We start from the raw sequence: 15837 nt of genomic DNA, 5'->3' as shown, positions 1-15837 counted from the left end.
ACTTGGAGTTAAGTTCTAAATTCAAATGCACTATATTAAGATTGATCAATAGCAATAAGGAGGACAATATAAATTGTCTTTAGCAAAGTGTCAACGTTATCTCAATGAAGTATAACTCTACTATGGTATTACATGATATATAGTAGGATATATAGTAGGACATATATACCCTCTTTTTCCACTCAAGTTTTGACTATTCAATTCCTATATCATGAATTCTCAAGTGATCAGGTTTAAAGGATTATACTAAACAAGGATCTCTAATCAACATAAGAATTATATAGTTGGATTTTGTACATTCTAGGCACTTTATCTTGGTTAAGGTCCCCTCTCTTTTGCTTTTATACTCCGGTGCTACCTCTTATTTCATTAATAAAGAGTTTGTTTGACACCATACAATTTCTGTACATTCTCAAATTAGAAAGTAAGTGATTAAGGCTATCAATAGGTATATGGTTTTTTCTACTTGAAGACTTTGAAAAACTCAATTAGTTCAAGTTTCCATTAGTGGTAATTTCTTGACTAAAGTTTCTTTCAACACTATGAAATCTCTATATTCTCCAATAATGTTATGGTTTCAGCTATATTAATCTCTTATGGATTGGGAAAAACCTATTATATCCTCTTCTTATTTTCTCTCTCAAAGATCATACTATTCTTGAGTTATCAACCATTTCTTGAGATATTCTTTACTTCTCTTGATATAATATTTCTTACAATCCTTGTATTTCTACCCATCACTATGCAAGAATTATTGCATGATAAACCAATGTCTCTTTTTACTATTCATGTCATTCTTACTACTAAATATATTATCCAAAGGAAATAACATCCTAATTTATCAAAAGTAACCTTAACAATAATCAACATATCAGAATGAATGTCACAAGAGCTAACAAACACTCAACTATGCTAATTATTACACCAGTTAATTGAATAAAACTGTAAGCTCCTGAATTTAGAAAAAGGAGTGCACTTTTGTTTATGGGTCCTTTCCTTTTATATTTAAACCCTTATGGATTGTCTTTCAAGTTATTCTCTTTGGTTGCTTACAAAAACATAGTGACTCCATACTACTTTATGTTTGCTCTTTGGGTATATACTCAAGATTTTAGCTGCATTGTTTCATTAAGTGGCTTAAAGTTTTAAAATTGTTGCAAATGTGACTATGGGTATCAAAAATTACTTATTAACAAATCTTTTAAGATATTCTTCTCTTACTGTTATGATGGAAGGAGATCAATTCCTCTTATGCTAGTGAAGTTAACTAAGCATTTGAAGTGTACTTAGACTAAACAAATATAATGTCAAAATTTCTAAATACTATTAGCTATGTATACTTTGCCCAGTAAGGAATTCTTGTCTCATTATAGTTAGTGATAATAACTTTTATGTATTGAGCACTAATCCCTCAATATTGCTACATGATAACTTATCATATTTGCCAAGACACCCTCACTATCATGCTCTTCTATACATTGGTTATATTCAGTCCTATTAACTATTTATAAAAAATGTATAAATTTGCTAATGAGGTAAGTAAGTCAAGTATGGCTAATGAAATTGCAATATTGTTTAATTCTTTATTAAATGTGTCTGTCTTTTTTTTTGTGTCTGGTTTAAGTTTAAGCCCAAATTCCATATTATGCTACTTGGTGGAGTATTTATAACTTTGCATTAGGTTGCTAGTATACTGAAATAACACTAAACTTGATTTGATTTCATTTTAAATGCTAATTTTGGTGTTGGGATGCTAAATGATTTAAGACTATTCCAAGTCACTTTATACTCCTATTCCTTGCTCTTTCATTATATGTTTAAAAATTATTTTGTATTCCAATTCCTTCATTTCTTAGTTGAGTTTGGCTCCATCCTTTCATTTAGTGGGCTTAGGCTTTAATATTCAGGTTCCACCTTACTTCCTTTGGCATACGTATCCAAGAGTTAATGTTCCACTCTGTGGTTATCTTATAATAAAACACTATAAGGTAAAGTGCAAAAATCACATACTCTATGGAAACTCAAATTTTACTCCATTGTTGGTATACATATGTCCAAAAGTTAAATTCCAATGTATAGTTATCCTATAGTAAATCATTATAGGGTATTAAGTGAAAATCAGTAGTATTAAAGGATTAATCTTAGCAAGCACTATTTAATGAAATTGGACAACTAGTTTTATAGAGATGAAGATAATGATTTAAGTGGGTATTTAGTTGTTGTAGCTTTGCATATATCTCTAGATATAAATTTTGGTACATACCATTTTGTATAAACTTTAGCTTGGGCTTTTTAGATGGGTTTAAGATGTACTATTTGCACAAGTATATATTTGAGCTTATGACTTAGGCAATTAGCAACTTATGTTACACTTTAAGTTGGCAAAATTAATATTAACCTATTAGCAGTTATCATGAATTATTACTATATTACTATGGGTAAAAGGAAACCTCTCTTATATTTGCTAGGAGTGGCAAATATTTAGCATGACACTAATGGATCCTTCTTATGCATGATTATCCTTAGATTATTCAAGACTATAGAGATTAGTCTATTAATTCATATGGTCATTGCCATACTCTTTCATAACTTTTCATTAATGTAATGCAAATGCAACTTTAAAATTTAGTTAAGTTGAGTCTGAAAAAAAAATTCCATTAGGGACAAAGATCAAACATATAAATCATCTTCTTTTCTCAAAAAGATGATTTGTAATAAGGTTTGATCTTATTATTCATGCACATCATGCAATCAATAATCTCTAATTCAATGCTTGTTGATTATAATGGTTTTATGAATGATGTGCTATAAGATGGAAAGTGGTGAAACACTAAACCATTTTACTTAGATTTGTTATTGAAAAGCTTGAGTTGCAATGTTTAATTCTTTCTAGTGAACCTTATTATTTCTCCTTGAATAGTTTGGTGTTAAATTAAATTTAAGTTTGATAAGAAAAAAGCCTATCTATATTGTAAATGACATTGGTGATGTTAGATGTCATAAATCTCTATTGGTAAGATAAAGCATTAATGTTGTACTTTATTGATTAGAGTTGGTACTTGATATTCACATAAACTTTTGTAGTAGTGATATAGGCTTGCTTGTAGTATTTCTTGATTGAAGATCAAGTAATTGGGATTTTTATATCATGTCCTTATGATCGTGAACAATGTATTTATGAAGATGATGTAGTCTACTTGTATATAGTACCATTGTAGTAGCTTTGACTAATTCTTGAAGATGATCTATTATTAAGTTAAGAGTATACTTGGACTAAATGAATATAAGGACTGAATTCATACATATAATTAACTAAGCATACTTAGCTTGATAAGAAATTTTTATTTCGTTATATTATGCACTAGTTAGTGATAAAAACCATAGCATATTGAGTATTAGTCCCTTAATATCACTACATGATAGTTTACCTTATCCACCAGACACTCACTATTATATCCTATGTTTTAGTCTTATTAGTTATTGGGGGTTCCAAATGTATAGTATCAAGCATAGTCAACCAATCTAAGACATTGTCTGATTCTTCACTAGATATATCTATCTTTATTTCACATCTAACTTAGGTTTGAGCCTAAGTTTTATACCATGCTAGCACCTATTTCTTCACATTAAGCCATTAATATGTTAAAATAGCACTAGACTTTATTGGCTCCATTTTACATATTTATTTTGTTGTTGAGATACTCTAGAATTATTCTAATAATACTCTATGTTCTTATTCATTTACTCTTTGGTTGTACACTCGGGAGTTCAACTCCATCCCTTATTCAACAACCTAAAGCTTTGAAAGTTAAGTCTCACTCCATTGTCCTTGGCATATATGTCCAAGGGTTTCACTCAATAGCTATTTTATAGTAAATCATAGTAGGGTATAGGAACACATATGTTGCATATAAGTCTAATAATGTTTATTTCTGAATATATTATTTAATCAAAACTTTAGTTATGTGTTCAATAAGAAGAAAGTAAGTGTCCTTTCATATGATTTCCCAATTAATTTGCAAGGAGTGCAGCCACCATAAGGACCAATCTATAACTTTTCTCCTTTTAAGTTTATTGCAAATCAAGAATACAATTTATCACTCTTAATTTCATATAGGTGTTTTTATTTTCTTGTCAAAAAGAAGCATAGAATTCTTAGGCTTGTATTTGACTATTAAGGTTTAAATGCAGTTTTAGTCCAAAACACTCTTAGGTTTTTTTATAGACTTGGTAGTGCTACCTTTGTAGTGCTTATAATCTTATTCAGATTCACTTTAGTGATGAGTAGAAGACTACTTTTGAACACACTATGAATATTTCAAGTACTTCATAATACATTTGGGCTAACTAATGCTTCTACCGATTCTAATATATAGCCAATAACATCTTTTGAGAGCTTCTCAATAAAATGGTGATTATGTACCTTGATGATATTCTTGTTTATCTTGAATTCAAGCAAACACATGATTAACATATTTGCTTGGTTCTCAAGATGCTAGAAAAACATGGTCTTGGAGTTCTTGGGATATATAGTCATACCTCATGGCATTTCTATGGCAAATTATTTTTCTTAAGTAAGTTGTCTTTACTTCAATAACAATGCTTCTTTAAAAAATGTATAAAACCATTTTTTTAGCAAAGCTAATATCTGTGATTCTGCTTTGGGAGTGTGTTATCCCAACTTGGTGAGGATGGCAAGTTACATTCTATAGATTTCCATTCTAGAAAGTTTTAGTTAACAAAGATTTATAATAAAGAATTATTGTAAATTGTTTATTATTTTGAGAAGTGGCAATGTTTTCTTGAGAGCCCACAACATTAGACTGTGGTGTGGAATGATTATAAGAGCTTTAAGTATTTCTTAACTACTTGGGTTATCAATCAATATCAAGCTTAGTAAGCTTTCAATATTGTTCAAAACTCTTTATAGACTGATTCATTTGCTATTAATGTTTTAACTTAATCACATGTATTTTCAAGTTTGTAAGAACTTCTTTTTCACATTCTTGAAGGGGATGTTTAGTGATTAGCTTTACAATCTCAACTATTAGACATTTTGGCAATAATAATTTTTTACATGCTTTTTTAGGGTTGCTCCAACCTCTTCTTATTCCTCTTGGATTATAATAATTTTAAATGGATTTCTTGATTAACCTTCCTAGAAATTTGATAATCTTTTGATGGTGGCTAATACGTTCACAAAGATGGCCTATTTCCTTCCATACACTAAATTTATCACTAGGGAAAGAATTCCTCAGTTAGTCTTCAAAGAGATTTTTCACTTACATAGCATTCTTTAGAACATTATAAGTGATTATAACTTTAAATTTTTTTCTCATTGAGATAATTTTCTCAAATTACATAGGGTTAAGTGCAACTTATCCTTGGCTGAGATGATAGTCTATTTCCTTAGTTACCTTATATGTAGGGATAGGTTGGTAATAGCAATCAATAAACTTTTGTAAAAATTTTAGATATGTTAGAGGTGTTAACAATTAAATATTTTAACAGGAATAAAAAAAGATTTCAAAAGCAAGATTGGAAGAGAAAGATGGAGGAGGAGGATTAAATTTAGAAATCAAGTTTAACTACTTTGCTATCATGTATTACGCATCCTTCTTTTAGACTTCATTACAAACATTTTGGGTCATTCTCATATTCTTAAAATAAATTAATTTTATTTCTTTCCATTCTATCAAATTCATTTTATTTTTCATATTCATTTTCTTGAACCTTCCCACTCTAATATCATTCTTAATTGTCACCCCCTTCTCCACCAATGAAAAGTATAAAATTTGTGTCATTTTCTATTATTTAATTTTCTTTTTTATGGTTCTTTTAATAATACTTAAGAGCTTGTTAAACATTTTTTTTATAACCTTATTAAAATTAAATTTTTTCACTATCATTAGCATTATAAACCTAATTTTTCATCTTTAACATCTCCTTTAGCCCCATCATCCTTATACTAATACTAATGTCACACTTTTTTATATTCTTCTTCCACTCATTTTTGAAAATAAAGGTATTATCAGGATTTTATTCCTAAATACTTGAGATCACATTTAGATTAGATATAAAAGATAGATAAGTATAAATGAGTTAACTATTAGTTAGCTACTAGTTAATTGGTTGCTTTGCAAATTAATAATAAAATATTAATTAATTTTATTAAAATCTAAATATATATTATAAAAATTTAGATGTAAATTTAAAAATAAATACACCTTTGTCAAGAAAGCATAATTAAATTTGGTGTTGACAATTATGAAATATAATACAAAATTACTAATTAAATGCAACTTCGAATTCTTTATTCTAACATATATAATTATTGAAGAGAAATGCACTCACAGTTTGTTTTTATGCTTAAAGTATTCATTCAAATTTTTATTAATTTCTCTTTTAGCAAAAGTTTTAGAATTTGACCAATTGAATTAATAATAATACTAAATAAGAATAACACTATTATTCTTATGGATTCTGTTGACAATTTTAATATTTTAAAGATTCTTGGGAAAAGAACTTTCACATTTGAACTTAAAAGATAAGATCCGTACCCTACAATCAGAGAAAGTGCGAGTGGATTACCCTCCTGTTGGCTACCCGGCTAACCTGAATTCGACACTTCCCCCAACTTTCTTCAAGTACGCAAAATGAGCTTTGAGAGCCGTCCACACCTGGAAGAAGGACGAGGGTTAAGAATGTAGCGGGACTACCATCAATACGAATGCACTCACATCTGGGAATCGATGGTAAGGGATGCCGAACTCTTTGCACGTGGACTCCACTATGGGTTGAATCCTAGGATAATGAAGATGACAAATCGCTGGAAATAAGTGATGCTCAATCTGGAAAACAGTGTTACGATACATCAAGGGACAGTGAGGAACAATAATACCTGGTGATTTAAACCGCCACTAACATGCGTCCAGAATAAGGAATTGACACTGAAGTTTGCGGTAGTCCTGACCTGGAAAAAAATTGCATCATAAGCAGGATACATATCCGCTCAAGTATATTTCTCTTACCTGTAATGCCGCCCACCCAGAAGACAAAGTTGGGACACCATTGGTACAGTCGACATCGAAGAATTCAGCTTCTTCGACTACATGAGCTACTTGAAAGAGCAAAGCGAGCATCCATCCCGTCACTAGCTGTAGAAGTGAATTATAGATGAACAAGAGTCTGGATACATCATACCTGCGAGACCAGATAACAAACTAATAAAGAAAGAAAATTGTGATAGCTGAATAGTAGGGGCAAGACAAGCATGTAGGTGGCATACACAGCCTTGCCCCACCAAAAAATGTGAAATTCAACGGGTGTCATTTTGGGCACCTTTACACTGCAGAAAAACAACGATAGTTATTATTGAAAGAGGCTTTCGTAGAAAAACTCACGGTCCAATGCGTCCATTAAAATAAGCCACGAAATCATCGAGAAAGATGCTTTTCAGCGCTAGAAGGCCATAGAGAATGGCCAGATAGACGTGCTGCAAAAGTTACATTAGCACGTAAAAAAGATTTCAGAAGCTGTCTTACTTGATACATATGGTAGTCATGCCATGGCTGTTTGCTTGTCACACGGCGGATATCAGGATCTTTAACACCTGGTATACACAAAGCTACGAAGTTCACAGGAGGCGGTGGAAAAAAAACAGGAAACTTACGGATATCAGGATCGTAGTTGTGAACGTTTGTAAAAGAGTGATGTCCCACAACATGCTGGTATTTCCACATGAAACTGCAGAATCTGGTTTTGAAGAAACTAAAACTGCAAGACAAAATACCTGCTAGCGCCAACAATATCTAGCGACGCTCCCATGATATATCCAAGGAGAGGGTATCGAGAATAAGCACCTGAATACACAAACAATATGGATGCCGTGAGAAACAACATAGCCAAGTTGGAGAGATAACCAACTAAATAAATACCGTGGTTCGCATCGTGCATGATTGATAAACCAATCTCCGCAATGAAAAATCCCATCCCAGCAGCAGAGAACAGTGAAAACAAAAAATGCTGTTGCCTGTAGAAAGTCGTGTAGTAGCAGAAGGTCAAGCCTACAAAAATTAGAGCCGACTTGAGAAACATATGAGGATGAACTCTTGCATCCAGCTGCACAATGGTCAATTAATTCCCACAAGAAATGAGAACAAAGAAAATGTTACCTTGAATTTATCAAAGAAAGACTCCACTCGTTCCTTGAGGGTCGTGTAGAACTTCTCTTCGAATGGCTGCATGTACTGGATATTATCGTAATTCTCATCCTGGAAATCACCAATGTAGTATCGAGACAGCAATTTCCTGGGATCTTAGAGTCAGCATCACAGCCTGGAGATTTCCAAATCGACCGACGTACCTCACATATAGCGGATGATAAGAATCGAAGAGATGAGTAGAATCTCGCCCGGCCTGCAAATAGATCATACTTCCTCCAGGATGAGACGGGACCCTGCAACAGCAATCACTTAGCTCCCAAAATCTAGAAACGCCTGATTCGTATTCACCAGGATGTGACATCGTAGACCTTCCCAGCGATCACCAGCCAGCAATCCTCGGCGCTATCATGCGCCTTGACATCCTCTAGCCTGTAAATCGCCGCTCCTCGCGTGTCCGCCATTCCCAAAATCTGGACGATCACAGTGCACGGCAATCGCCTGTTGCCAGCATTCCTGATATTCCCTCCTGTTAGGGCTCTAAACCCGCGCGGTGGACGCATGCAACCCCGCCACGTTAAAGTCCTTGATCTAACGGCTGGGAGTTCCTTGCCCTTCTTTCAAAAGTGGGGTTTGATCCAACGGCCGAGATGACTTTGTGATAGATAAGGCGGGAATGCCTCTTTAGCGAGGGGAAATATTTACATCGGCTATGGCGACGCTCACATTGCCGCAGCAAGCATCGATCGCGGCATCGTCAATCCTGGGGAAGAACTCTAGAAGATGCCGCCAATCCTCTCCTCGAATGCAGGTAAGTGCTAGGGCAGCAATGCGTTCTTCCCCAGATTCGAGAGCGGTGCCAGCGCTTCAAGCTGCGGCGGCGTTTGCCATCGCTGGGGCGCTCCAGATCTCAGCGGTGCCAGTGCTTCCAGCAAATGCGAACGAATTCAGCGTGCTGGCCAATGGACCTCCCACGGAGAGCCATCTCGTGGACGATGCCGGTGTTGTGAGCCGTGTCAACAAGTCGGATATCAAGAATCTTCTCACGGATTTGGAGGAGCGCAAGGGTTTTCACATCGACATTGTCACTCTTCGCAAATTGACGGTAAGTTCACTTCCATCCTTCCGTGTTGTCTACTTTTTTGTTCTTGTGCTTTCTCTGCTAGATGATTGCTCTCCAGTGGTTTGTGTGAATTGAGGCAATGTCTCCATGACGATCCTTTAGGTAGTTTGTGTTCTTCTAGATTGTCCCCCGCGATTTTTTCATGATCCTGATTCATGCATCGCCTTGTTTCTTTCATCTCTCCTTGATTGAATGCCATTTTCTTGGAACGGAGACTAACTTACAAACAGTGTGCGTGTAGAGTAAAGCCGATGCGTTCGAATTTGCGGATCAGCTACTGGAGAAGTGGTACCCTACTGTAGAAGTTGGCAACAACAAAGGACTCGTTTTACTCGTGACAACACAGAAAGAAGGCGCTGTCACCGGCGGCCCAGAGTTCACCAAGGTAGTCGGTGACCAGGTCCTCGAAGCCGTCGTCTCCGAAAACCTTCCTGGTACGAATTCTTTCAAGTCTCTAGATCATATCACTCCTCTCAGCTCGTTATACTTCTCCTTCAAACGAGCAAATCTTTCTCCTCTATGGTTTTTCTAGATCAAAGTCACAGCGGTTTCTAGTCAGTTTGATAGCTAGATTGAACTACTGTTTCTTAACATCTAGAGATGTTTCTATTCATTACTCTTTTCATGTTTCTTATTTCTAATCACTCTCTTGGCCTCCTTCCAGTGCTGGCGACCGACGAGAAGTATAACGAAGCCCTCTACAGCACTTGCAATCGTCTGATCGCCGCCATAGACGGGCTGCCAGATCCAGGCGGCCCCAAGTTCCAGGAGAACAAACGCGAATCCAATTTCAAGACCAAGAAAGAGACCGAGGAAAAGCGTGGCCAGTTCACGACAGTGGTTGTGGGCCTTCTCGTCATCGCCTTCGTGGTTCCTATGCTCCAATACTTCGCCTACGTAAGGAAGTGATCAACCATGAGCGAGCTATAGTTTCTATCTCTTTCAATGTCTCCTTGTTCGATTGTATGATCAACCATGCTATAGTTTCTATCTCTTTAAATTTAGAAACCCACGAGCCTATCTCTTAGAATATCCATGCAACATTTTTCCTGCATTGATTGGAGGTCAAGTCTGACACGTCGTTGATCCACGTTGGCAAAAACTGAAAGGAGGGAGATATGGCTGTGGAAAAGTGTAAAGCGCCCCAAATGCATCCTGTTGCGCCACGTGTTTGCATCGTAATCGATGTGCGCGTTTTCCTTACATTCCTTGAGGTCCTTATATTATTACTTCCAGGATCGTCAAGGCAGAGCAAGGGCGAGGCGGAGCTATGGCGTCGGCTGCCGTGATTCGGCCTCACAGCTGCTCCACGGTATGTAAAGCGGCTTGTGTCGCGGCGGCGCTTGCGTGCGCGGTGTCTGGAGGTCCGATTGCGACGGATCCAGTGCGTCGAGGGTTTTGGCAGGATCGATAGCGCCGCATTCTCTCGCCTCGCATTTAGATCTCGATCGATCTCTTCTGTGGATATTGATTCACTGTTTCCTCGCAGTTCATACCCGGAAATCGGCAGGGAGTACGAGCCACCGGTATCCAGAAGCGTTTGAGCTATACGCATTTTGTGAAGTAAATTTCTTTACTTTTTTCCCGTTTGCCTTTAAGCTTTAGACGTGTCTCACTTCTTTTTGAATTCGTGTTCCAGTGCTGCATTGCAACGTGATTCACCGGTAGTGGAGGATAGCAAGAGGAAGACAGTGACAAAGCAAATGTCTGCGTCTACGAGTGACTGGAGCAATGAGTCACTCAAGTCGGAGCTGGGAAACGTTTTGCAAGAGAAGATTGCTGCGCTGGAGAAACAAAACGTCAAAGACATCAACAAGAAGGCCCAGAAGATTGCCGAGTTTGTACTGGAGGAGATATCGAGGCGCAGTGCAAAGCGCAAAGACGTGGTGGAAAAGACGTCGGTTGCCGACGCGAATCTTACTGTGGAGAAGACTGTCAAAGATGCTGCCAGTGACGCGGCTGTATCGGTGGCTACGGAGCTCGAAGCTGTAGCAGACGAGGCTCGAAAGGCGCTAGAGACGGCCAAGGAGTGTGCACAGCGGGCGGAAGAAACTCTAGCACAGAAGCTCCTGCTGCTTGAGAAGGTGCCGAAACCAGAGCTTCTGCTGTCGACTCTGGAAGAATCGGTGGCTTCTCTCGAGAAACAACTGGAGATTGCAAAGGACGATCTCTCGCGACTCCAATTTGCTGCCGACGCTGCAAAGTCTCAAGCCAAAGTTGCGGAGGCTCGAGCTGCCAAGGCGGACGTTACTATTCAGGAACTCCGTCAGAAAGTCGGGGATGCTGCTCAAGAGCGCGCTTCCATGTTTAACGAGACAGTCGAGTCGCTCAGAGCCACAGCAAGCGCGAGGGAGGAGTCGCTCAAGGTTGCTTTCGAGGCGCAGCTAGCAGCTCTACAAGCAGCCATGGAGGCGTCCGAGAAAGCCAAGAAAATTAAAGAGCAAGCGAATTTGCGAAGGTTTCAAGCTTTCGAGAACGCGCTTGCTGCTTCCGAAGCCTCGCTGCTGGCTTGGAAGGAGAGAGCCCTCAATAGCGAGGGGTTGCTTCAGAGATCCGATGCTGAGTGGTCAGTGGTATTTTCAGATGGTCGTATGACGGCACTGCTAGGCGGAGATAAGATCGCAGAACTCGTTGAAGGTGGTCCACGAAGGGAGATACCAGATTGGATGAAGAAGAGAATACAAGCAGCAATGCAAGGAATTCCTCCTAGACATCAGACAACAGTTTCTGCGGATACAGAGACCTCGAAACCTCTTGAGCTTCCTTCGTTGGAGGAAGTATGGTCCGTTGCAAAGGCGAAAGTGAAGCAAGATGACTTGTTTTCCAAGGACGTGGTAGCGAAGGAAACTCTGGACAAACAACGAAGGGACCTGGAGCAGGCTCTTGGTCAAACAACTATTACGAAGAGGAAAGGAAGAGTGATAAAAGAAAAACCTGGTACGTTCTCTTTTCTGGTACAGTGATCTTCTTTTCTTTCTTTCCTCTTTATAATCTTTCATCTCACTTTGTTTGTCCTACAGAATCAGGGACAGGGTCTGGTCGTGAAATCGTGGTATGTATATTTCTGAGCCTTGTTTTGCAAAAAATCATTAGATTCTTCTTTCTGTTTTAAGTTTCAAGGCTTCAATTGGGAGAGTTGCCGCAAGAGATGGTATCAGGACCTGGCGCCAAAAGCTGCTGATCTTTCGCAGTCCGGCATAACAACTGTGTGGTTTCCTCCACCTACAGAATCCGTCGCTCCACAAGGTTTCATGTCAATAATCGGTTGCTGAACAGAGTAACGGATCAAGTTTTTTTTTTCTATTGTGTAGGCTACATGCCGGTGGATCTCTACAACCTCAATTCAGCATACGGATCCATGGACGAGTTAAAACATTGTATTCAAGAAATGCACAAGCACGACCTTTTGGTAAACTCAACTACTGGCCTAGGTGCTTTCTAACTATTCTAAATGCGACAGGTCTTAGGTGATGTTGTGTTGAATCACCGGTGTGCCTACAAACAAGTAAGCAGCATTGTGTGTCCTCTCACCAGTAATTCTGACTGTTTTTGAGCGACAAAAATCACAGAATTCAAATGGCGTCTGGAATATTTTTGGAGGAAAACTTTCTTGGGGACCAGAGGCTATAGTGAACGATGATCCAAACTTTCAAGGGCGAGGAAATCCTTCGAGCGGTAAGTTCAGCATTTTCTTCAACAGTTATTTAACATCTTTTAACGTATTCAGGTGATATTTTCCATGCTGCTCCCAATATTGATCACTCCCAGGCCTTCGTTCGAAAGGACATCAAAGAATACTTGGATTGGCTGAAAACAGAGATTGGATATGATGGCTGGCGTTTAGACTTTGTCAGGTAAGCGGTCTAGACAACTTGATGCTATATATCGATTGACACTCTCTCTCGTTAAACACAGGGGATTTTGGGGAGGTTACGTGAAAGAATATATTGAAGCCAGTGAACCTGCTTTTGCGATCGGCGAGTACTGGGACAGTTTGCTGTACGAAGGTGGAAACGTTGCATATAACCAGGGTAAGCCTGAGGATAAATCCATGACTTACCTCATCTAATGTTTATCTTTTCTTCTGCGTAAAGATGCTCATAGACAACGTATCATCGATTGGATCAATGCAACTGGAGGAACTTCCTCTGCTTTCGACGTGACAACAAAGGTGTGCACCCAAAACTAGAAAAGAATGTGCCTGACTGATCTGTTTTACAGGGCATTCTTCATGCTGCATTGCACAACGAGTACTGGAGACTCATTGATCCACGACAGAAACCCCCTGGTGTTATGGGCTGGTGGCCTTCGAGAGCGGTAACATTCCTTGAGAACCACGACACAGGATCAACTCAGGTACGCCGTCTTGCATGAGTTCCTGAAGTGACTGAAAGTTTTTATTCTGGCACAGGGTCATTGGCCATTTCCTCGTGACAAACTCCTTCAAGGCTACGCATACATACTAACACATCCTGGGACGGTAAGTCTCTCTTTGAAACGAATATATTGCAGTGCGTTTTTCCTCACCTTTATTTGTTGCCACAGCCTGTGATCTTCTACGATCACTTTTATGACTTTGGGCTGCGTGATCCCATTGTGGATCTCATCGCAGCAAGGAATCGCACTGGCATCAACTGCCGGAGTCCTGTAAAAATCTTCCACGCAAATAACGATGGCTACGTTGCGAAAGTTGGGGAGCAGCTGGTGGTAAAACTCGGTCGCTTCGATTGGAACCCATCCAAGCAGAACGATCTCATTGGAAATTGGAAACGAAGCGTTGGTCAAGGCAGCGATTACCAAGTCTGGGAGGAGGAGTAACAAAGAAACAATGCTAAATGTACATACAATTATTTTGTATAAGTTGACAACATTCTCAGTGGGGATACAAAACTTTCAAAGCTGTGGTTAGGTACACAATCAATTCTAAGATCACCAGCTATGAGTCCACGCTCGGGGTCTGGCCAGACTGCGTCTCCCCTTTGGTCCATAGTCAAACCTGTCTCTTTCGAGCTGATTGAGCTATTGTTAGTTTCTGTACGGGAAAAATCAAAGAGAAAAAGAAGCAAGAATCTTACTGTCGGGTATGGGAATTTATTGTTCTCTTCCATTCTTCGAGCTTCTCCGTTGAAGCTATGGGGTAGACATGTCTTTTTCTATAACCATACCTTTCAGTCAGCTGGACCTCTTCTTCTACCTTCTAGAAATGCAAGTTCCCAAGAAGATGACAACGGCCTTCTTGGGAACTTGCAGTAGAACTCTTCCCTCCATCTCTGACAAGAAGCGCTGGTGCAATGGCATTGGCGCATCACCGTGCTTTAGCGCCGATCGCAGGACTCGTTGTCCTCCTGCTGGTCGCGAAGCTGAAGCCAGGAATTAAACTCCTGCCATTGAATGCCTCAGGCACAGCATTGAACGGGAGATCCTCCCAAACCCAAGGGGCGCTACAGCCCCAACAGGCAGGAAGAGAGAGCGGGAATCAGCGCTCGTTTTCTAGCTCGGCAGGGGATTCGTCTATTACGTTGGAGATTTTCTCCAAGATAAAAATTGGGCCGTAGGATGGTGGCATCGGACGGCTAAGCCCAACTGGCGGGATAAGGAGTACACAATTGAAGTTAGTGAAAGATGTGGAAGATTTCGACTTCAACGCGATCTTTGGTTATGTGTTTTATGTGACAGTGTTACAAATGTTACTCTTGGAACAAATAAATATTCAATACTAAAAATGATTAAAGATTTTACTTATGAAACAAATACAAATTTCTTAATTAGTGTTTGAACCCCAAAATTTTAGATGATTTGTCCATGGCAACAAGAGATGTATACTCTCTATCACAGGAGAGGCCTATGTGGCATGTTTTGGGTGGTAGAACATGGGTTAAATTCAAAGAATATCCTCCTAAACCATAGCCAGGTTAAACACTAAAATATACATAAGATTAGTAGAGATCCTATTTCTGCTGGAAGATATAGCAATCTTCTTTTCTAATTTTGCATATGAGAATTTTGATTCTATGCATGGTTAAATTTATTTAGAAATTTTCCACTATTCATCTCTAGAGAAATACATAATAATGTAAATAATACAATTAGATAATAATGCAAGTGTTGGAAAAAACAAGGCATCACAAAATTAATAGTTTTTATTGCCTTTATACAACCAAAACATATCCAAACTTTAAAAATAGTTAAGTTTTACTAAACTAAAGAATAATAGGTTTTCTATTTTGTAATATTTTTGGTGAAGTTACAATTTTAATTCCATACTGAGTTAAATGCTTTTATCTGAGGTGTAATGATAGCTCTAACATTCATAGTTTAATGAAAAAATATTATAATTTCTATTATGTATCTAATTTTTCATTTAAGAACATATATAAATAAATTTATCCAAATTGCTCATATTTATATTAAACTTCATAAACCAGAGCAAAGAATAGTTCTGGATATATTAAGAAAATAGAAATTGACATGATCTAAGAAATGCATAATACAAGAGATGGTGAAGAAAAGGTAATTTTTCTACTATTGCAAATCAAAGAAGAAACATCAATT

At 38.0% G+C, this 15837-nt stretch overlaps 3 protein-coding genes across 3 annotated transcripts; 2 read left to right on the top strand and 1 right to left on the bottom strand.

Annotated features, from left to right (window-relative positions):
• Positions 1 to 6471: 6471 nt before the first annotated feature.
• On the bottom strand, positions 6472 to 8725 carry LOC9636633 (acyl-lipid (8-3)-desaturase). Its single transcript, XM_002988185.2, has 13 exons — positions 8514 to 8725; positions 8366 to 8458; positions 8175 to 8310; positions 7938 to 8121; positions 7793 to 7862; positions 7673 to 7746; positions 7545 to 7612; positions 7404 to 7495; positions 7204 to 7348; positions 7032 to 7157; positions 6902 to 6973; positions 6741 to 6851; positions 6472 to 6680 (listed from the first exon to the last, which is right to left on the bottom strand). The coding sequence occupies exons 1-13, from the start codon at positions 8723 to 8725 to the stop codon at positions 6603 to 6605; spliced, it is 1461 nt and encodes a 486-aa protein (XP_002988231.2). The 3' UTR covers positions 6472 to 6602.
• Positions 8726 to 8836: 111 nt separating this feature from the next.
• LOC9636632 (UPF0603 protein Os05g0401100, chloroplastic) lies at positions 8837 to 10289 on the top strand. The gene is made up of 3 exons (XM_002988278.2): positions 8837 to 9267; positions 9527 to 9719; positions 9950 to 10289. The coding sequence occupies exons 1-3, from the start codon at positions 8875 to 8877 to the stop codon at positions 10192 to 10194; spliced, it is 831 nt and encodes a 276-aa protein (XP_002988324.2). The 5' UTR covers positions 8837 to 8874; the 3' UTR covers positions 10195 to 10289.
• A 227-nt stretch (positions 10290 to 10516) lies between these two features.
• On the top strand, positions 10517 to 14183 carry LOC9662716. The gene is made up of 14 exons (XM_002988277.2): positions 10517 to 10597; positions 10775 to 10848; positions 10925 to 12222; positions 12306 to 12337; positions 12399 to 12531; positions 12597 to 12694; positions 12746 to 12790; positions 12855 to 12960; positions 13013 to 13139; positions 13201 to 13316; positions 13380 to 13456; positions 13507 to 13641; positions 13697 to 13765; positions 13831 to 14183. Exons 1-14 carry the CDS (start codon positions 10556 to 10558, stop codon positions 14101 to 14103), a joined length of 2625 nt encoding a protein of 874 aa, XP_002988323.2. The 5' UTR covers positions 10517 to 10555; the 3' UTR covers positions 14104 to 14183.
• Positions 14184 to 15837: the final 1654 nt, after the last annotated feature.

This window comes from Selaginella moellendorffii, unplaced genomic scaffold, assembly GCF_000143415.4.
Source record: "Selaginella moellendorffii unplaced genomic scaffold, v1.0 SELMOscaffold_87, whole genome shotgun sequence".
NCBI lineage: Eukaryota > Viridiplantae > Streptophyta > Lycopodiopsida > Selaginellales > Selaginellaceae > Selaginella > Selaginella moellendorffii.
Note: the sequence above shows the minus strand (reverse complement) of the source record. Positions and strands in the feature narration are given on the sequence as shown.

Coding starts and splice junctions, on each gene's coding strand:
- LOC9636633 (XM_002988185.2), bottom strand. CDS start 8,725: ATGCGTCCACCGCGCGGGTTTAGAGCCCTAACAGGAGGGAATATCAGG. Junction 7,158..7,203: donor TTTGTTATCTGGTCTCGCAG/GTATGATGTATC, acceptor TCACTTCTACAG/CTAGTGACGGGATGGATGCT. Junction 6,681..6,740: donor CTTACCATCGATTCCCAGAT/GTGAGTGCATTC, acceptor TCCTTCTTCCAG/GTGTGGACGGCTCTCAAAGC.
- LOC9636632 (XM_002988278.2), top strand. CDS start 8,875: ATGGCGACGCTCACATTGCCGCAGCAAGCATCGATCGCGGCATCGTCA. Junction 9,268..9,526: donor TCACTCTTCGCAAATTGACG/GTAAGTTCACTT, acceptor GTGTGCGTGTAG/AGTAAAGCCGATGCGTTCGA. Junction 9,720..9,949: donor CGTCTCCGAAAACCTTCCTG/GTACGAATTCTT, acceptor GCCTCCTTCCAG/TGCTGGCGACCGACGAGAAG.
- LOC9662716 (XM_002988277.2), top strand. CDS start 10,556: ATGGCGTCGGCTGCCGTGATTCGGCCTCACAGCTGCTCCACG. Junction 12,961..13,012: donor GCGAGGAAATCCTTCGAGCG/GTAAGTTCAGCA, acceptor TAACGTATTCAG/GTGATATTTTCCATGCTGCT. Junction 13,140..13,200: donor TGGCGTTTAGACTTTGTCAG/GTAAGCGGTCTA, acceptor CGTTAAACACAG/GGGATTTTGGGGAGGTTACG.